Here is a 21999-nt window from a genome sequence, read left to right on the forward strand (position 1 = left end):
CGGTCCCGAGGACCCCCATGGCTGCAGGTTTAGTGGTCGGCGATAACTCGGCTCCTCTTTATTCTTCTCCGACTCTGCATTCAGGAGGGTGTTTTACCTTTATAAGACATTTAGAAATATTTGTGTTTTACTCTCAAGCCAGAACTGCTCAACTCTTTTGTTGGGTTTCCTCTCCTTTTCCTGTGGAGTTTGCTCCCTTTAACGCTAATCGTGACACAGCAGACCCCCAGGATGACGAAAACTGCAACGACTGCAGTGTCAGACCTGCTAATTAGTAAATAACCAGAACACTAGAAAAACAATGAAAATTAGGTTTTAAATTATGTTAAAGACATAAAAAAACTACATATTCCCCATATCACTTCTTCTGGCTGCTCCTGTTAGGGGTCACCACAGCAGATCTTCCATATCTTTGTCCTCGTCATCTTATTCTGTTACACCCATCACCTGCATGTCCTCTCTCACCACATCCATAAATCTTAGGCCTTCCTCTCCTCCTCTTACCTGGCAGCTCTATCCTTAGCACCCTTTGCTCATTATACTCCGCATCTCTCCTCTGTACAGGTCCAGACCTACATAATCTGCCTCTCCGATTGTCTTCCAACCTGAGTTGGCCCTCTAATGTCCTCATTTCTAATCCTGTCCATCCTCGTCACACCTTCATTTTAAGGTGACCTTGCATGTTAAGAAAGACGCCCATTAAATCTTCTGGCTGCTCCCGTTAGGGGTCACCACAGCAGATCATCTTGTTCCGTTACACCCATCACCTGCATGTCCTCTCTGACCACATCCATAAACCTTCTCATAGGCCTTCCTCTTCTCTTAACTGGCAGCTCTATCCTTAGCACCCTTCACTCTTTAGACCCAGCACCTGCATGTCCTCTCTATTCCCCATAGAACTACTTTTAGTAAAAATCTACCACACTGAGTTTGCAGTTTCTCCATGGACTCCAAAACACAAAGTGGGAAATAACGACAACTCACTCCATTGGGCTAAGAGGCCAACGAGAAATGGAAGCTGGTTGGAACAAAAACCTGCAGCCACAGGGGGTCCCCCAGGATTGAGCTTGAGAATCACTGGTCTAAACAATACCCGAGGTGCTTATGCTTCAAAGTGTTATTTTTAACCTTCTCAGCGTAGCATTTGGAGGTCTAGGACGCCCCGTAAAGAATATATTCGTGATCAGCAACCTCAAAATGCAAAGTGACTGCCCCTGTGCCTAATTTACCAATCCACTTTGTTTTTGAGGACAAATCCCTGTTAAAGGAGTAACTTTGAACCCTCAAATGACATTAGGGGGTCAATTGATATGGCACCACAACTCCCAGTCCTTCCCCTCATTTCTCAAGGGGATATTTTTGATTATCTTTAGCACAAGGATGTCATTTCCTGAGCAGAATATGGCCATAAATTGACCAACACCGGAGACATTGTGGTGGTCTAGGAGTCTAAGAGTAGGTAGAGGCCCCACGCAGCTTGTCATAAGGCGAGTCAAAGGGGATGTCGGACATGGAGATTTTCAGTACTGTGGAGTCAGAAAAACATTTCAGAGGATGGAGAATTCCTTTTGGACACAAAACTTCATATCTTGCACATAGTAATCACATTGATCGATTAAAGTAAGCCATGGTGTAACGGTTAAGGGGAGGCTGTAGAAGGCAATTCCACCAAGCGCATTTACTGGCCAAAGCCTCGTCACATTTCACTCCTAGCTTAAAGCTGGCCAAGCTGGGTATAAATCACAAGGCACTGGTGTACACCTCCATGTTAATGGCCGCACTGCACAGTGCCATCTGGGATGGGAATGACAGTTATGAAGTAGACACTTGTGAATGTGGATTAGCAAGCAACTGTAGTACACACCCATGATGGTGGGTCATACAGTATGGCCACCCAAGTGACATCCTACTCATGTGACCCATCTTTCACACCGATTTAAAATTCGGTTTAGAGTGGGAGCACTCGGCTTCTGGACAGCTGCTGTATCTAAAATGCATGGCCAAGGTTGACATTTTGAAATTCAATAAGCAGAAATGTCTAATTTTTTTAGACCATCTGGTGGGGGGGGGGGGAAGCCACCCCCCACCTTACTGGTTAATCCATGAGCCAGCAGGTCAGGAATAGCTGTAAGAAAAATGTACCCCAAGACAGTGACTGGTGTCTAACTAGACTATAATTTGTTAAGTTGGCATGGTCTGCCAGCAGAAGATGCATCCTGCACATTTGTCATCACTAGTACAGGATATTTCTACATGGAGGTGTTTGACCTGGTGGCTGCACTACCACCTCAAACACCAGGAGTCACGGACTGAAACAAGACCAGTCCGTCACTGTGGACTTCCATGAAGTTTTGACTATAAACCACACAACTGCTCTGGGCTGGAGTTTTGGATGTTAACTTCTGATAGTTAACATGTCAAGTACATCATTGGTGATGGGTAGAAGTTTTAGACTCCAACACTAAAGTGACAATTGTTTGGTTACATGGTGCTGCCCAGTTGTACCCAATTAGGTTGTGGTACATGGTGCTGCACCAATGACTGTGTGAGATTGTAGGACAACAGCAATCCGTGTACCAGGCTCCAAGACCCCTATGAGAGCTGGGGTGTTGGGTTTAGGGCACCACTAATCTGAAAGGGATGCACTTGTACCTACTTAATGAAGAGCCCAAGCCAAAAATATCCCCAATGAGGAAGAGCCAGGGTCTCATCCATCTTGCTTGACCTTGTGCTCTTCTGTCAAAGGCCTAACCAGACTCCTATGCAGGAGTTACCATATAACATCAACCCTACCTCAGACTTCCTTAAAGTGACCCTTCACCATAATCAGTTCCCACCCCCCAGTCAATTAAAGTCCCTCACAGTACTTGGAAATTGAAAGGTTTATTATTTTTTAATACTCCCTAGATAAGTGACATGTAAGGGTGTCCACCATCCCACTCCTGTTGGGCATCAGAGGCTCCTTGCTGGCCTTCAGCTCTGTGGTTCTACGCCTCCAGTACAGGAAATAGACACCAAGGAAGAGGAGACCGAGGAGGCCAACGCCGAGAAAAGGGGCAGCCAGTGGGAACCAGGAGATGGCCTGTTCCTTACCTTCAAGAAAAGCCAGTCATTTAGCTTTGTGCCCAACATTTGGCAATGGATGAAAACCCCACCTTAACTACTCACTTAGCAGGGACATTGGCTGCGAAGTGTTGTCCACTGGAATGCTGTTGGTCACAGGTACCTGAGGTATGATAATCAGAGGTCCCACGACAACCTCCTTCTTCAGGCCGTTACCTAGAAGGGACGACGGCCATCAAGTAAAGAGACGACCAAAAGGTCAAGCCAACACAGCAACACCAACCTGCATCTCGCCTCTTCCTGGTGGTGCACACGGAGCTACAACAGCTGCACACGGAGTTTGTTCCAGGGGTGTCCAGAGCCTCCCACCTTAAAAGGTAAGTGGTGGTGGGAGTTAGCATAGGTCACAAAAAGCAAGACCTGTGTGTCAGACGACGACGAGTTTCACCTCACCCTTGAGTAATAGGGTTGTAAGAGCAGGCCTTCTTAGTCACATCTAGTTGTGCAGGATCCCAGGCGATCAAGGAACAATGGATGTAGACCTGGGGACAACCAGGGTTAAAGATTTAAAGAGATCAAGAATTTCTCCTCAAGCTCAGAGATGGAGGAAATGCCAGAAGAGAACTTGGCCTTAATCATCGTTAGAAAAACTCCTGGGGAGCCCTTGTGGCAGCCAAGTATGCTAGAACCTTATGGTTGCCCACAACTGAACCTTACCCTCATTTTTCAGGGACATACTTGACACTCCATACCTCAGAAGTAACATTTGTGAACCTGAAGGCCTGGATGGTGACATACAGTTCAGAGGTTGTTTCCCTTGGGTGGAAGTAGGAGTCAGCATTCAACCCATCAATGAGACACCTACAAAAAGCAAGAGGCAGAAGAGCTGGTCAGCCATGTTGTACTATCTAGAGGTGGCACACAGATGGACTCACCCATGGTTGTTGATGAGAGGGTAAACCAGATCAGAGTTGGTCAGCACGGGTGTGGTGGCTGCAACGCAACTGTCCAGAAAGATTATGAGCGGCATGTGGCTGTACTGGTCAACAGATGCTGCCAGGTTTATCGGGTCACCCAGAAAGAATGTGGTAGAGGGGCTTGGTTCAGTAAAGTCACCTGCAACAGAAGGACATTGTCCTGTCAGATCATCTTTCATACTGATGAAGAGCCTTTCTGTAATTCAAGCACACTTGAGTGGAGCCCCCCCGAGCCCACCCACTTTTAGAAGCCACCTGGCATTCAGTGTGTTATACAAGACCAACATGAAGGTCAATTAACCCCACAGGACAGACCCTTCAGAGCCTGAACCTGCCTCCACTTACTGTTCATGATCAGCATGACAAAGTCTAGGTGGCCCACTCCAGAAGCATAACCCCCTGCAGGCAAGGGCATCAGTGGGGTCCAGCTAGCCGACCTATATAGAGAGACAGAGTCGAGTTGTGTCCAAATCATCTTCACCATCCACACAAAAGCCACTCACTTATTGAACAAGCAGTCAATGGACACTGGGAAGGCAGAGGATGGACTTCCAGTCCAGTTGTAGGTCAGCTCCACACTGTAGAGGAGTTGACTTGGAGTCACCTAAGAAAAAGTCAAAACACCCTTAGGAGGGAGCAACTTAGACCAAGTCCCTGGTCTTTTTGCTACCTCCATTAGCAGATCGAGGGTCCAAGAAAGGCACTATACAAGCCCAGCAAACCCACAGCTGACTTACCAATCTGCTAAAGCGACAGTCCAGCAACCCACGGACAAAACTCACGGTGTTGTTCAGAGGGTCAAAGGAAGTCATTGGACAGGAGCCAAGCATTAGACCCTCTTTATTAATTGGGGATGCAAAACTGTTAAGTGGGACGTCCACAACCACATGGTCATCGAAGCACTGGACTGAAACTACAGCTGCAGAGAAGAAGCAAAACATCAAATAAATGGACATTAAAGACCCCATAAAGCCAAACTGGATAACCACATGGAAGAGAAAGCCTACAAGACCACAACTTAAAGAAAACTAAAACAAAACCACTGGAAAACACAAGAATAAAAGAAGAAGAAAAAAATCTGGAAGACCACCTTGAGAAGATACCAAAAAATGACAGCAACAAATCAAAAAGAAAACTTTGCAAAAGCCACCCATGGCAGCAATGGAAGAGCAACAAGACAAGAGAGAAATACACAGCAGGTCTCGTCCTCAACTCCTCTTATACGCCCTCTGGCCCCCATTAACTAAACGAGTGGGCGGAGATGATTGGCTCCACTGACCCCTCGTTAGTCAATTGAGCCCACGGCCTCGTTACTCGTCGGTCTACACTGCCAATTGGTCTGATGAGCTGTGATGTGCCATCTGGCCCAAATGAAGACACTCAGTGACCGAGGGGCAGCCTCTTAATGAGACTCGGGCTGCCCCTTCATTACAATGAGCGGGAAATGCAAATCACATGACCCATACAGGGCGGAGGCCAAAGTGTGGAGTGATGATTGGTCAATTGACTGCTGGGGTACCTTCAGCCAAGGCAGATGGTGTCTGCTTCTGTGTGATTCTTGGGGGAGAGGGTGGACTTTGGGGAGGGTCCCGAGAGAAGATTTCTAGAGCTTCTGAAGAAAGTCACATTGGGATGAATAAAATACCTGCTGTCCATGTAGGATACAAGGCCTTTATAGCGCCTTACAGTGTCTCGAGCCGTTAAGTCAGTCTGTTTATCGACTGTATAAAGTGCCTTTCTTCTTTTTATGTATTCATCTACCATATAGTGACTTTCATCTATCTAGCTTCATGTATTACCTTTTAATTTAATTGAATATTTTTTTAATCCAATATAGTGCCATTTATCCATTTTATAGTGCCTTCATCAGTTAATCTATCTTTTCATCTATTATATAGTGACTGTCATTGATTTATCAATAATGTAATGCCTTTTAGAGCTACGTATCTGTTATCTAGTGACTTTCATTAATCTATTTATGCATCTTTTATATATTACCTTTCCTATTAATTTTTATAGTGCCTTTCCTCAGTCTGTTTATATTTCTTTATTGTATAGTGACTTTCATCTATATATTTATTCAAAATACTGTGGTGGGCTGGCACCCTGCCCGGTGGTTTGTTTCCTGCCTTGTGCCCTGTGCTGGCTGGGATTGGCTCCAGCAGACCCCCGTGACCCTGTAGTTAGGATATAGCGGGGTGGATAATGGATGGATGGATGGATTTATTCAAAATACAGTTCTTTTAAGAGCTGTGTATCTATTCCTTTCATACACATTTTTGTCTAATATAGTACTTCTTACAGCTAAGCATCCATTATACAGTGCCTTTTATCTAATTTCCTCAATCTATGTGTCCATTATTATAGATAGATAGCCAAGCATGAAAGGCACTATATAATAGATTATAGATAGATAGGAAAGGAGCTATATGATAGATTGATAGATATGAAAGGCACTAAATGATAGATAGATAGATAGATAGATAGATAGATAGATAGATAGTGAAAGGCGCTATTTAAATTATTATTATTATTATTGTATCAGTTCTTAAGGGTGCCACTTGAGATGACTGGCCCCAAACAATTGACTTCCTCTGCCTTTGGAAGAATGGAAACTGCTGGAAAGATGACACCCACTCTGACAGGCGCTATATAAAATGCTATAAGCAAATCTCACGATGCACAGATCTAATAGCAGGTATCACATGGAGTTGACTATGAAAGGCACTATATAAAAGGTCGCATTCAGAGGCTCACTTCCACCACTGGTGACCCTGTCCTTGTCACTTACATGATTTTCCAGCACTACCCCTGTGAAGGGCTTTACAATTTTTTCATGCGGGATGCTTTTAGTATTTAACCTTAATTCAGGAGCTGGGGGTGTGCGGGCTGGGAGGGGTTTTAGTCTGTCCTGGCAACATCAGGCACCACGTGCTCTACACACACATACACACACACACAGGTGCCAACTGGAAACTGGCAGAATAGTCAACCTGCATACCTGTGTAGACGTGGGAGAAAAAAATGAGGAAACCGCAGAGAGACATGGAATTAAAAGTCACAAATCCGTTGTTTTACAACGAGAAAATAATTGCCTTTCTTTATAATAATAATAATAAAACAATAGCATTATATTCTTTCTGCGATTTGCAGCCAAGTTGATCCATTCGACTCCTCCATTTCTGCCCGCTGAACGGTGCGTAGGAAGCGCTTGTTGTCTGTTGCCATGGTAGCCAAGCACGCGCGCTTCCTCGCGCACGCGCCCCTGAAGCCACTTGTCTTCTCAGTACTCCGCTCGCCGTCCCCAGCCCGGGCGCAGCAATGGCTCTCAACCTGGAGGACTATTTCCGTACGGTTTACCAGGAGAAAATGTTGGTGTAAGTCGGTCTTTGTTTTTTCACTTTTTCTACCTTTCAATTTGTAACGTGCAGTTAACTTTGTGAGACCCGTTTAGCTGGCAATCCCGGGTGACCGGGCGCCAAAACACATTGATCCTTAATCATAACCGCCGAGTCTCGTGTTCACCGGACTGGTTTCCCTGAAATAACACGCTCTGATAAACTGGAGGACTGACAGCTTTCTTTTGCGTCGGGACCAATATTAAGAGTAAGGCTGCAGTCTTGAAACCCTGCACGGAGGCAATGGGGCAGTGGAATAAGTAAAGTGCTGAACCGTTTTTCATCAGATTACACTTTATCTACCCCAAGTGAGTGATACTCGTCCATAATCCACTTATACCCTCCTTCCTCGGGAAAGAAAGGATTTGAGATGTCGGCATCACCACTAACGGCGCCATCTAACCATCGTACTGTGGTACTGCGTTCCTGTTTGTTAAAACGTGGAAACTTTGGGGTCTAAATGATTTAATTCCCAACCTGAAACATGAAAACATTGGACAAGAAACTCAGAAACATTTTCTTTAATGCATCTTTTAAGCAGGGTCACCATTCCTAAACCCCAGTGTAATTGTACAGTATTTAAGATACAGCATCGTTTTGGCCCGAGTTTCCTACGTGCAGTGTTGGAGCCCAGTCAGATCCTTTCCCTTCCAGACTTCTTTTACTTGATACATCCACACTTTCTCTTGCCCTGGAATTCAATTCCCATCCCTCTTTTGCCCACATATTCCTTCTCTCTCCTCATCAAGTGTCCATGCCTCCTCGACTCAGGTTTCTGTACTTTCTTAGCTCTTTCTCCTACTTTTATTGTCCCTCTGATTCTCTCATTTCTTATTTTGTGACTCCACAGACCCATGTCCACGCTGACATTTCTGCCATGTTCAACTTCTTCTCCTGTGCTCCCTTTACTACCTGTAGGTCAGCTCAACACATCACTGCAAGTCTTGCCACGGACTTTACCTTTAAACTTCTTCTTCTTTGATCACACTTTATTCCCATACCTTGTTCTAAACGTTCCATTCCCAAACCGCTCTCCATCTTAGGCTACCACCGATCCTAGATTAACTCTTTGCAGTAGCTATCCCTTCAGGCTCACATCTGAATCGTGACTCAAATATTCAGACTTCTTCCTGCTTATCTTCTATCCTCGACTCCACTCCATTGGGCCCCTGTACAAGGCCCTAAACCTGCAATTGCTCCGTCCTGGGAATGACGTTCATCTGCATCCAGCCCCGGAAGCAAGTCCTCCAACTTGCAGGGAAATCTCAGTGGTTGGTGGCAGGACTGGTTCAGGTTGGTGCTGAGGTGTCACCCATTACACGGATCTCAATCCAGGTGCTTTGTTGTGTGGTGGGTGCGCTGTAAGGTGAGCGTCCTCCCAAACATCCTGCTCCTCGGTTTTCCAAAGCCCTTCTCCATTCTTCCAACTTCCTCTCCACTTCTTCCTTTCTGGTGCTACACACCACAATGTCATCAGCACAAAGCCTGCACTGGTGGGACTGATCTTTAATCAACGCATCCATAGCCAGATAACAACGTGTAGATGATCACTGGAGTGGACCTTCTCACACTGGGATCTTGTCCGTTACCCCAATCGCAGGTCCTCGCTCTCTCATAGAGTCCTCGCACAGTGCCCAGTTCTCCTTTCTCCCTCGTGCACCAGCTGACCCCGATAAAGTGGCACTTGGTTAGAAGGCTTCTCCAAATGAATACTCCAACCGTTCTGGTTTTCTCAAATCTTCTCTATGAGGTGTCACAATGCAAACACTACATCCATCCAAACTGCTCCTCTCCTATGGTGGTCTCATTCCTAAGCCTTCTCTCTCTCTTACCCTTTTCCCAAATTTTCATTGTGTGTGTGTGTAACCCTCTCTAGTTTCCACAGTCCTGAAGATCTCCCTTCTCCTTCGCAAGGGGTACAATCACACTGTTCAACTCCACTCCCCTGGTATCTCCCCTTGTTCATAGATCTTCTGCATTAGACTGCACAACACATCTACTCCAACCTCCCCCCTCCCCCCCGACGACCACTGGTATCGAATCCAGTACTTCTGGGCATCATGGTGGTAGCACTGCTGCCTCCCACTCAGGAGACTGGGGGTTTGCCTGTCGGTTCCTCCCTGTGTCTGCGTGGGTTTCCTCAGGGTACTCCTTTCTTCCCACAGTTTAAAACCATGTAGGTGAGGTGAATTGACAATTCGAAATTGGTCATAGTGCATGTAAGGGCCCTGCCCTGGGATACCGCCATGTTCAGGGTTTGTTCGCTGCTTTGCATCCTATGCTAACTGGGAGAGCCTCCAACAGACCCCGTGACCCTGGTTAGGAGTAAGTGGATTAGAAAATGACCGACTGACTTCGAAGAAGCCCAACACAATGGTTTACTACATGAGAAAAGTCAGCGTTGTCATGATGTGCTGAGCAATCCCCATCTGTCCTTTGGACTTTTATGAAGTCTCGGCAAAGATTGGAAGGAGCTAATAAAATGAAATGGAGAAGAATATGTGGTGTGATTGGATGACAGTATCTATCGGATAAAATATTTAATGTCATCTGTCCAGGCACATGCCGGAGCGGGAGGATGAGCACCTCACACCGGTGACAAGGCTGCTGGAGAAGAGACGGGAGATGGCCGAGGTGGAGCAGGCGCTCGCAGCACAGAAAGAGGTGAGCAGCTGGCCATCTTGTTGCCTAGAGATGTTTAGGAACTTTCTGTACATTAACGGGTTGCTTAGAAGCCTTAACATTCCACGACATAACAAGTGGGGTGACGGGTAACAGATTTACAAGCACTGCTAAGCAGGTTAAATGCGTAATTTACTAATACGAGGGACGTTCAAACAGTTTACGCACTTGCGTCTTTTCATAGGAAACAGTGAAGATGGGAGGAGGAGTAATTGGGCATTAAAAAGTTGGTACGACGCAAAGAAAGGTGACTATATAGATAAGTGATGTTAGTTGTTTTTGAAATTCTTAATAAATAGAGTTAAAAAAAAAAGTGCGGAAACTTTTTGAACGTCCCTCATCTCTTATATACAGGGTGTCCCAAAAGTCACTACACACTTTTAATAAATGCCTAAAAATTACTCAAGAAACTGAGTTTATTAATATTTCTAGCATCAACAAAGGAGTCGTTGCCATCCTGTTCCAACGCCTTGAAGACTAGTCGTATACATCCACACGTGCGCCTCCATGTTCAGCCACCTTCAGACACAAGCCTCTCCCACATTTTAGCAGCATCTCTTCTCCGACCCGCTGCAGGCCGTGCAGATTCTTTCCTCAAGCTGTGACAGGTTACAGGGCTTAGTGGCATACACCTTACTTTTGATATAGACCCACAAAAAAAAAAAAAGTCACAAGGTGTAAGGCCAGGGGAGCACGGAGCCCATTCGAGGGGACCCCCGTTGACCAATCCTGACTAGCCTGGGAAAGTGGGGAGGAGCGCCGTCTTTTTGAGCGGTTAAGGGAATGATACGCTTACAGAAACTGTAAAGCCTAAGTTGGCTTAAGTCTCTTCGAATGATAACTGGAACAAAATGGAAAAAAGGAAGTGCATAGTGACTTTTGGGACACCCCGTATAAATGTATGTGTGTCTGTCTGACCAGCATAGATGGGCGTTGCTACCAAGGTTATTATAGTTAACGGAAACTAAAATCAAAACTGAAACTAACATTTTCATAAACTGAAATAAAATAATTAACAAAACCTAAATGAAAAACTAAAACTAAATGAAACTATTGAAGTAGCTGGAGAGACTAACATATTAAAAATATTTTTAGTTTTTGAATGAATATCCTTGCTGTTTGTCTTTAACCCTAAAACTCTAATACAGAAACTCAGCCACCACGAGCTGCCCACATCTATTCATCCATTTGAATGGCAGCTGGTGACGGAGGGCAGGTGTTCACACAGCACTTGCAGTGACACAGCGAACAGACTACGGGCGTGTAAATCGTGTCAAATAGAAAGCAATTTACTGTGCCGCCTTTCTTTGCGCTTCTTGTATATCAAGATGTAATTCAAACTCCTGAAGTCGAAACGTGCTGGTCAACAAAACCTTTACCGTATGGACAGAAGAATCACGAGTGAGTAACGTTTCAGTTTATTTCTCAGGTGCCTGCGTTTTGTTGACAATAATTCACCTCCCACTTCACACAGGAGAACGACGAAGCCCAGTATGGGAGATTTTTTAATGCAATATTGAAGGCATTCATTAGAAGCACATTGTCTTAAAGAGAGATATGTTGTGTGCTGTAGACATTTAGATTAAAAACAACTCAAACCTTAACATTCACCTAAATTTCATTACAAATTGTCCCATTCTGGGCAAAAAAAGATTAACAAGTGCCAACAATCAGTGCACATTTGTTCAGCACAAATGACAAATATATATTTTTTTAATTATTATGTAAAATTGTTCATATACAGTATATAGTAAACAATGTGATGTAGTTAGCTTTTAAACTCATATTCTAACCTTTTTAGAGTACAATTCTATGACACAAAACTAAACTCCATAGTAGCTCTTTAACCAGACCATAATTACTAAAACTAAAATTGAAACTAATAGATATAAAAATAAAATATAAATGACTTTGTGAAATAAAAACTAAAAATATACGATGAAGGAAAACTAAAACTAAACTGAATTTCCAAGTAACATCAGAAAAAATATAGAAATAAAAACTAATAGAAGTAGTCAAAACTATAACCTTGGTTGCTACAGCGTGAAGCTCAAAGAAAGAGACTCTGTCACCAAAGTGAAACCGCCGAGAAAATAGAGAAACTCGCTTAACTGCTGATAGACAAGTGAGGCGAACACGTCGGCAAAATGAAACAGCCGAGGAGAGAGAACCTCGCTTAGCCGCTGATACATAACCGATGCGAGTGATTGACTGAAGTGCCAGAATCTGAGGTTTCTAGGAGCCTGGGCTTTTTTTTACAGCACGGACTTACACAGCTAGTTATAATATAATAATAAATGAATTACTTGAATACATTTTTACAATGTAATCAGAGGGGAAACCTTGCAAAATCCCCAACTCCCAGAATTCCCATACAAGTTGACCACAGACCCTATTGATAAATCAATCGAATCATAAGAATCACTTCACTTAATGAAAGAAATTAAAATCAGTACAAAGTATGGAGGTGCCCCTCACTAGCAGCCAGCTGACCCCTTTACCCCACTTCATCCAGGAATTCCAGATGAAGATGGAGAGTTTGCAGCAGCGCCGAGAAGAACTGGAAAGGAAAGAAGAGCAACTGAAGGAGTCCCTCCTCAAGTTTGACAGATTTCTCAAAGTAAGTGCAATAAGGAACGTGGTTTATTATTTATTTTTTTTTGCAAAATCATATTTAATTCTTTTTATTTTTTCCTCGTGGGGCGCAGGAGAACGATTCAAAGCGCAGTCGGGCCCTTAAGAAGGCCCAGGAGGAGAAGGAGATGGCCCGACTCAAAGACCGCGACATCGAAGAACTGAACAAGGAGATCGTGCTGCTGGCTGTTAAAAAGGACAACCTGCATAAGAAAGTGGAGAAGAATGCCATCTTCTGGCAGTACCTACAGAAAGTCACAGAGAAATCCGAGAAGGTGAGAGGGCAGCAGTTCTTATTTTTCAAAAAGCTTTTATCAATTGTGGTATTAGAGCTGCGGCACGTCCCAGAGAGCTTTTGGAGAGGAAAATCTCAAAAATATTCCCGACGTCGTCGCCACCACCCCTCTCACCAAGCTGTGAGATGAGAGATGGCAAAAACATGAATTAGAATGGGGAGAGAGGAGAGGACATCACCAGCAAGCTGGTGAAGTGAAGAGAGCGCAGCATTAGTTTGAAATGTCACAACGAAACTAACGGGGTCGGCGACGGGATGCGACAGTTTTCGGGGATTAAGTTGAACGTGGCTTGGTGAGAAACTCGTAATACTATTTTAAAATGACTCGATGGTGTACTGCTTGCGCAAGGTGGCAGCAGTTTAGAAATTAAATGGAATCGGCAGACAGCACGGGGAAGTGAAGAGTCCATAAAGGGGGAGGAAAGAGACAGCAATTACATAAAAAACTCAAAACCTGTCACCAGAATCGGAGTCGAAACACAAGGTGGAAAGTTATAATCCAAAAAAAGGTACACATGACCAGAGCCATAAACCGTAGTCAGGAGGACAGAAAATAATGTCATAACCATCACAATCACGAAATGACACAAAGCTTATGCCTTTCAGGAATGCAATCTCGAATGACTTAGGTACTTGTGATAAAACATCGCACTAGTCACATCACGACTCCGGCTTTTTATACGGTTGTGAAGCTCACGTCATGATGCACGACCTCTAGGAGCCATCATCCACCAACGCGGCCTCACGTTACAGCAAACGATTCTAACACGGTGGGAAAACTCCTAGTGTTTTCCATAAAGAAAAAACAAGATGGCGCTGTGTAAGAGGGTGCATCGTTTTTAACAACCTCAAAAGCACAATAAAGAAAAAAGGAACATGAACAGAACCAGTAGACTGCGTGGCCTTAGAAAATCCCCAAAAACCTAATGACAACGGGTGGCATGACAAACATGTTGGATCACTGAGGGCCGTAAGAGCAGCAGGACATAACCCAAGGGTGAGAGTTGCTGCAGAAGGGAGCCCTCCGCGTCCAGCCCAATGTCAGTCAGTCAGCTTCCAATATTTGAAAACTACGGGACTATTCGCTCAATTTTTCATCAAGTTACAGCCCATCCCTCCATATAAAATTCAACATGTGCATGTTGTTAGCTCTGCAAATTAACACTGCCTGTGGTGCCGTCGTGAGAAAACCGGGATCTGCTGAAGAACTGGTCAACGGTAGAGGTGATTTGAGAAACGTTACTGTCAATAAAATGATTTTTTTCCCCCCCAAATAATTAAACTGCATTAAATATAATTTATAAATACCACCGCAAAGTCTGTGAGGAGTGTCATGTGACAGCAGCCATCCACCTGACACTAAGCATGTTCAGGCCCAGCCAGTACTTGGATGGGAGACCCTCTAGGAGAAGCTTGGCGTGCTGCTGAAAGAGATGTGGGTGAGGCCAGAAGGGGGCACTTACCCTGTGATCTGTGTGTGGATCCCAATACCACCAGTGCAGATATTTGGGGGGGGGGGGGGGGGGGGGGTGACACTGTGTGCCAAAGTCATGACTCTCTGTGGTCATTAAATATCCCTGGGTAAAGTGTATCCCAATGTCCAGGCTAAATTGCCCCCCATGGCCTGGTTGTTCTAGACCCCTAATCATCCCCTGTCTCTAATTGGCTCTCTCTCACCACCTGACAGCTCAAAGTGTGCTACGTGTACTGGCACAGAAATGGCCACCGTCACATCATGCAGGTGGATGCTACACATGGGTGTTGATTGAAGTGGCTCCCCACTCACCGGAGAGCATTAAGTAGTGAAGACAGTGCTATAGAAATGTAAAGAATTATTATTATTAAATTACGAGTCCATTCATAGTAGTCTTTCTAAGAACTGTTGCGACTGTGCGCCACACCTGTTATTTCTCTCACCCTTTACATTTAGTGATATATGGATCCCCTGTTCTGAACAATTACTGTTTTATTAACAATACATTTGCTTTCCACTTTACTCTTCCTTATATCTATCTACACCTTTCACAAATTTGAATCTTGCATGTATATTCACAAGCGTGATGTGATGTATTTGATGTTCAACACATTATAAAAACACATTCCAGTAAATGGCACATTGCAAACAATAACACCAAAACGTGACCATCTGAGTGTAACTGCGGTCAGCTAGTGTTTATAGAGAGACAGCAATTATTTTTGACATTTGATTTTCCCTTAATAAAGTTATCGTGTCAGCTAGTCTGGTGTTGAAATTATGCAGCATTTCCTGTTGGATTCTCAATAATGTTTGGGATGTACAGTACCATCAATTAGGAAAAATAAAGATTGTAATGCATGTAGTAAAAAAATACATTCCAACAGATGGTGCTTCCTAAATGTCAACACTTAATTTATTTGCCCAACAGAGACAGACAGAAATTGTTTTTTTTTTTTAATTTATATTGATATCCTGTATATATAATTTCTTTATGTATTGGTAACGGTTTCATTTTATATGTAAATGCTGCATTTCAATCAAAGAAAAAGAGTCGTGTGCATCTATCACGCGATTATTCGCAAACCATTAGGGCTGGAACCTCGATAATTAAAAGCTCATGATGGGATACGCACTGGTGAAGCAAACAGTGTGGCTGGCGGCAACTGCCCCAAAAGTCACGGGGGATCACATCTTGCGGCAAACTGATTGAGAAGATGACACAACAGAAAGAAAATCAAGAGCAGCGACATTGGCCGGCGTTGCTTTTGGATGCTCGTACTGGGACTCTGTTCTCCTTGTACAGGCAATTCCGTTTTTCCTTTGTGCACCATGGAGCGTCCTTGAGAAGAACAAATGTTTCATTTTATGAAGATTCAGTGCTTGCTCTTACTAGGAGCCAGGGTTTGACTGTGGTATCCCCCTCTAGTGGGCATTACTGGAAGTGTTTGATTCTCTTTAGTGCTTAGGACGCACAGAGCCCAGGCCAAAGCCTTGCTTACTAGACCTTCCTGCTGTTGATCTTAATTTAGTTTACCAGGTTATTTTACGAGGATGACCGCCATATTGTCCCAAATCATTGACATGTAGGTGAAAGCTCCTCAGTCTCGAGGATACAGCCAGAAGACCACTGTACTACTCTGGACTGTTTGAAACTTTCTTAGTGTGTCTCGATGGCCCAAGTCCAATCATTAAGATCTATGTGGTTCAAATCCCATTACTAACAGAAGGGTCCCTACTCTGTTGGGCTCTTAACTTGAAAATTGATCTCCATAAAATGGCTGACCCTGTGCGCTGACCTGCAAATGTCATGCGAAAAGACTTAACGTGTATCAAAACAAGAAATGCTTTCCCTCTGTTTAAAGATCAAGGCAACCAGATCCACAGAGACAAACAAATAAAAAGACTGCGGATGGGAGTGTTCCACACCGATCATGACTAGACTGCCATTCGAGGATTTGGACTCCACTACCCTACACGTTCTAAGAATACACATGGTAGACTTTCTGGTATACAGTTCTAACTTTGCACTTTGGTCGTCTTTCTTTTTCCCCTCGCTCTAGTTTGAGGAGATCCGAGAGATTCTGGGCCGCTTCGACACCCTCATCTCCACCCAGGAGCAGCTGCTAGTGCGAGAAAGCGAGAACCAGGAGAGGATTGAGAACGAGCGGCTGTGGCTGCACCAGTTCATCGAGGAGAAAAACAACAAGATCCTGCAGTATAACAACGAGCTGGCCACCCTGCAGAGCCGGCTGGACAACGCCAGGTCTGAGGCCATCAGATGGGTAAGCCTTTTGAATGCTTTGTTCAGGAGAAAAAAGCACAGTGTGGCACCTCGAAAAATGTGGCATTTATGCTTTGAAACCATTTGATATCTGCAGTACCGCTAGGCAGATAGATTGATTTCGATTCACACGACCATCCCATGACACGGAGATCAGCTTACAAGGCGGTTGTTTCCCTATTTCTACCCTGCAAATGAACAAACAGCCTTAAGAGGACTAAACAGGAAACCTTAACGTTTTATTTAGTGCCTTTTCATAGCCAACACTACAAGAATACATGGAAAAATTATATATAATAAAAAGGCCAGACCAGGATCATTATCTGGAACAGGCACCTTCATTTTTAGAGTTGTGACCTCTGAACTTTGACTAACAAATTTTTAATATTTTTGTTCAGAACCATAAAGGGGTCTAAACCCACCCACTTTCAAAATGGTGGCCATTTTGTTGTCCCATTTCTGTGCATAATGTCTTTGCACGCACAGATTAGTGAATGAAATCTTAGGGCCACAAACTGCTGGGCTGATTAATGGCAGCCCACCAGTCCCTAACCCTGAAGGGGCTGGAGAGAGGAATGTTTTTTTTTCCCCCAGTCAAAACCATAAAGGGGGGTCTGACCCACATATATTCTAAATTATTGAATTTTTTTTCCCACCGGAAAACAAACCTGATATTTACTTCATCTTTCCCTGGAGGACAGGTTGTTGGTTTGGGAACATAATAAAATACAAAAATTGGGAGTGCGCCCCCCTCGACTTTCCAGTTGTGCGATATTTCTCAAATATCATTTCTCTTTGTTTCTCATCATAACTAATTGATAATAATCGATACACAATCATTTCTCTCTCTTTTATAATCAAGCTTTATATTAAAAAGGATATTTTCGCACTTAGGGGGGTCGAAAACAGTGGTGGAATTTTTTCATGAATTACCTCAATTACATGCAAAGTAAAAAGAGTTATAGTCAACTAAAAACATAGAAAAAGTGTTATTATATAATTGTTGTTGTAATGCATTGCTATAGGTAAAACTGCATTTAGCTACATTATGAGAATGCGGCTTCTTCTTTCGGCTGCTCCCGTTAGGGGTCACCACAGCAGATCATCATCTTCCATATCTTTCTGTCCTCGTCCTCTTGTTCTGTCACCCCCATCACCTGCATGTCCTCTCTCACCACATCCATAAACCTTCTCTTGGGCCTTCCTCTTCTCCTCTTACCTGGCAGCTCTATCCTTAGGACCCATCGCTCATTATACCCAGCATCTCTCCTCTGTACATGTCCAGACCAACACAATCTCGCCTCTCTGATTTTGTCTCCAAACCATCCAACCTGAGCTGACTCTCTAATGTCCTCATTTCTAATCCTGTCCATCTTCGCCACAATTCTTAGCATCTTTACCTCTGCTATCTCCAGCTCTGTCTCCTGTGCCACCTTCTCTAACACATGTAACACAACTGGTCTCACTACCGTCCTGTAGACCTTCCCTTTCACTCTTGCTGATACCAGTCGGTCATAAATCACTCCTGACACTCTTCTCCACCCATTCCACAACAGATTATGAGAATGATGGCGGAAATAAAAAAAAATATATATAAAATTAAGTGTATTATCGGGAACACAACGGGAAAGTAGCAGTTTACTGTTTCCATTACATCTTTATGTTTACAAGGCATGTTCAAAGTTTACACGTTATTGTTAAACTGATGATGTATAAATAAAATTAATAACAGTTATTGAACGATTATGCATTAATATCGTGTACACATTTATATTTCCATGATACAAAAAATTCGAATGGTTGTTTAAATAAAATACGACTTCTGGTTGAGTAATTTTTCTCAAATTTCGTATCTGTTTGCTTTTTATTATTATAAATATCTATACACAATTTGAATCATCTACTGTATCTGTAATTACAACCATAGTTTACTTGAATATTCATGAAAGTATTCAGATAAAGTACCACTTCCAATTGCCAGAAGTGGCCCAAACATTTACAGGATTTCTTGTTTTTGATATAAAGCAGATGTACAGAATCTCATTGACTGAGCTCAAAGTGTACGAGTTATCGTGTTGACATACACACAGACAGACATAATTTCAAAAATAGTATTTTTGGACTCAGGAAGGTCTAAAATGTCAATCATCAAAATCTCGAGGTTGAATTGACATGAGTCCAATACTTTCTCTATACTATTGTTGTGATGTGAGTTTTTGCATATAACTTGATAAATATTTTGTATGACGTCCTATTGGTTCTAGGGGTTGGACAGAACATCTATAAATTTACTTGCTTAACCTCACACTCTCTCTCTCTCTCTTACTAACATCTGATGAAGAAGCATCTCTTACCAAACTGATGAACTGAAAGGACAACACAATGGAAAGCACAGCTCGGCAGCCACATTGAACAGACATGTGGCTGAAAGCTGACCACAAATGAACTAGAGACATTTTTAAGTAACTAACAAGTCTGTGTGCTGCCTGAAACTACATATCACCATTTAATCAGGGTGTATGGTTGCCAATATTCAAATGTACTTTGCATATTGTTATTATTTATGAATATTATCAATAATACATTGTTTAAATTGTAACTTAACTCCTGCTTGTCTTTTACTGCACCTAATTGCCTGAGGTTATTGATGTAGAAGGGAAGGTGAGGAGAAGTTATGTACTATAATACCTTATAAACAGTGGTAAGTCTGGGAGATTTGAGGCATTCTGACAAAGGCTACATATTAATAATACAAAAGGGGAAAGGAGAGTAAAATATTACTATCAAGACAAAACAACTATGTATACGAAAAATGTAAAAAGCAAAAATTCAGCACAGGCTAAATACTTGTATACGTATAGATGTTATTGAGAAATTCACAGATACTCAAATTTTTGCACCCTCGCTTGAACCTAAAATCTGACAACACTGAATGGTAAAGGTGGGGCAGTGATAGTAGAACAGCCGCCTCACCCAGGGGGGCTTTGATCCCACCCCCCGGCACTTCAATATACCGCCTTTCTTTAAAGATTACAAGGAGCTTTCCTTCAGTTCTGCTCCCTACTCCTGACAGCTGCTGGCCACATTTTACAGTCTCTAGGTTTTAAAGCTTTCTATTGACCCCTTTATTTGTCCGCCAGGAGTCCAAGTGGAATCACATCCAGAACACGGCGGCTAAAAAAACGCTCCTGCTCGGCCAAATCAAAATGGTGACTCTGAACCTGTTCCAGCTGGTGAACAAGCAATCTGTACAGCAGGAGGACATCCCCATCGAGGACACCGCTGGACAGCTCAAGAAGGTCAGTGGCTATGACATGAAAAGTGTCTGAATCAGAAGTGTGTGGACGGCTGAATGTTCCACTTGATTGTTACTACCACACGACGGGCGTCGCAAAAGTCCTTAAGCCTTTCATATGGAAAATGCAGATATATTATGAAGAATTAACTAAATACCAAAGTTCTCCTTGAAAAAGCTGCTGCCTCACAGTTTCCATATAATGAGTTAAAAAAAAATAATTCTAGGCTGGCCAAGTCTGAGTAAGTGTTGGAGCGTGCTTGAGTGTGTCCGGCAGTGGACTACCATTCAATGCCAGGGTGGGTTTATAACTTGCATGTAGTGCTGCCTGTCACTCTCTGGCAAAATCATCAGATTAAGGGGGAACAGAAAATAGATGGGCATAATCCTAGGCATCTTAAATTTGACTGCAGTACTCATCTTGCTTTAAAAATCCCCTTAATTTGACGTTTGGTCTTTTTCTAATATAGATACAGATGTTTATTCTAAACTTGACTGAAGTCCTGGCTGACCTGAAGAGGATGGATGTCGCCACCTCATCCCACTCTCTGCCACATCCAAACTAGGAAGATCGCAGTTAAGATGGCCGCGTTGTCATTACGGACTTGCTGTCTAAATGCAGATGTCTGCAGTGCTGCCGAAGAGACAGAGATCCTGCGGACAAAACCAAAAGCAAACATTATTCATTTTTGTCACTTCATTGTTTTTAACTTAAGTAATGCTTATTTTCTTACAACTTTACTATGATCCTTGTTCATTTTTATCCATTGCAGAATGAATGCCAACAAATTAGTATAATGGCAGCATTGGCTTTGATTGAATTCCCACAGTGCAGCCTTGGCTCATTTACATTCCCTGAACAAACATTCGCAGCCATTACAAGAAAAACTTCCTGTAACTTCCTCAGCCAAAAATAAATATTGTTTATTTTTATATTTTACTTATACACATATATATGTATTATATATCACACACACACACAAAATGTTTACTTTTGGTTGAGGAAGTTACAGGAAATTTCACGCAGAGACTGTCACCTCAGCCAGGGCTGTACCAGGATCTTTACCCAGCCGGGATGTCAGTATAATGAAGGGACAGGGGAAGACAAGTTATTCAGGTCATTTTCTTTCCCAACACACTAGTTAGCAGCCCCCCCCCACAAAGCACACTGGGAAGTGCAGTTGTTTGGGTTTTGTGGGTGCTAGCAGAGGGCACCGAGCGGATAGTGAAATGAACCCCAAAAGCTCTCCAGAGCCACACTCTCAGGACCCTGGAAGTACTCCCGGGTTTTGTATAAAAGGAGGAGGAAGACTAAGCTTGCCTGGAGGAGCGGTGGAGAGACCAAAGGATTGCCGAGTGTTTAGCTTGTGTGTTTTGAAGCCCTGGGAACAAACTTTGAAAAAGATGAAACCTTTAAAGGCACATTGCAAACTGTGTCCTGCTGCTGTGCTACCATGTCGAGAGTCTGGGAGCGCTGCAACACCCTCAGTCACTCGGCTCTCTTAAAAAAGAAGAAGAACATGTAGATATTGTTAGAATGGAAAAGTATTTCTATAATACAAGTAACAAAAAATATTTCTAAAGGATACCTGGCTAGGTCACTTTTAAATATTATATATATAATCTTCTATTTACTCTGGTATTGCTGTGGTACCTGATGGTGCCCATCCTTAAATATTCCAGTAATAAAACCTGCTGTGGTGGTTGACGACCTCAGATCCACCATATATACTTACATATTTATTACAGCAGCCGTTTTTAAACCCGTCTCTCAAGATACACAATATTCACATGGTGGCCCGTTTTCTTATTTTGGCCTATTCCAGCTAGAGACATCATTGTATTTAATCTGTTTGACTTTTTTCTAATACTACTACTACTTAAAACAGCGGCAGCA

General features: G+C 43.2%; 2 protein-coding genes across 2 annotated transcripts; one reads left to right on the top strand and one right to left on the bottom strand.

The window, feature by feature from the left end:
- Positions 1–2864: 2864 nt before the first annotated feature.
- Positions 2865–5235, bottom strand: LOC114668571 (zona pellucida sperm-binding protein 3-like). Its single transcript, XM_028824369.2, has 10 exons — positions 5131–5235; positions 4778–4959; positions 4544–4644; positions 4386–4477; positions 3999–4179; positions 3816–3924; positions 3517–3605; positions 3347–3432; positions 3169–3279; positions 2865–3093 (listed from the first exon to the last, which is right to left on the bottom strand). Exons 1-10 carry the CDS (start codon positions 5192–5194, stop codon positions 2894–2896), a joined length of 1215 nt encoding a protein of 404 aa, XP_028680202.2. The 5' UTR covers positions 5195–5235; the 3' UTR covers positions 2865–2893.
- A 2051-nt stretch (positions 5236–7286) lies between these two features.
- Positions 7287–21183, top strand: LOC114668971 (coiled-coil domain-containing protein 42 homolog). The gene is made up of 7 exons (XM_028825027.2): positions 7287–7417; positions 9997–10102; positions 12636–12740; positions 12829–13029; positions 16587–16808; positions 19948–20106; positions 20573–21183. The coding sequence occupies exons 1-7, from the start codon at positions 7362–7364 to the stop codon at positions 20666–20668; spliced, it is 945 nt and encodes a 314-aa protein (XP_028680860.1). The 5' UTR covers positions 7287–7361; the 3' UTR covers positions 20669–21183.
- The last annotated feature ends 816 nt before the right edge of the window (positions 21184–21999 follow it).

This window comes from Erpetoichthys calabaricus, chromosome 18 (assembly GCF_900747795.2).
Source record: "Erpetoichthys calabaricus chromosome 18, fErpCal1.3, whole genome shotgun sequence".
Classification (NCBI taxonomy): Eukaryota; Metazoa; Chordata; class Cladistia; order Polypteriformes; family Polypteridae; genus Erpetoichthys; species Erpetoichthys calabaricus.

What these genes read in the sequence shown, in the direction of transcription:
- LOC114668971 (XM_028825027.2), top strand. Translation starts at nt 7,362, where the DNA reads ATGGCTCTCAACCTGGAGGACTATTTCCGTACGGTTTACCAGGAGAAA. An exon ending in TACCAGGAGAAAATGTTGGT is followed by an intron (nt 7,418 to 9,996) that starts GTAAGTCGGTCT and finishes TCATCTGTCCAG; the next exon opens with GCACATGCCGGAGCGGGAGG. An exon ending in TCACAGAGAAATCCGAGAAG is followed by an intron (nt 13,030 to 16,586) that starts GTGAGAGGGCAG and finishes CCCTCGCTCTAG; the next exon opens with TTTGAGGAGATCCGAGAGAT.
- LOC114668571 (XM_028824369.2), bottom strand. Translation starts at nt 5,194, where the DNA reads ATGGGTGGCTTTTGCAAAGTTTTCTTTTTGATTTGTTGCTGTCATTTT. An exon ending in CCTCTCATCAACAACCATGG is followed by an intron (nt 3,925 to 3,998) that starts GTGAGTCCATCT and finishes TGCTTTTTGTAG; the next exon opens with GTGTCTCATTGATGGGTTGA. An exon ending in CAGGAAGAGGCGAGATGCAG is followed by an intron (nt 3,280 to 3,346) that starts GTTGGTGTTGCT and finishes CGTCCCTTCTAG; the next exon opens with GTAACGGCCTGAAGAAGGAG.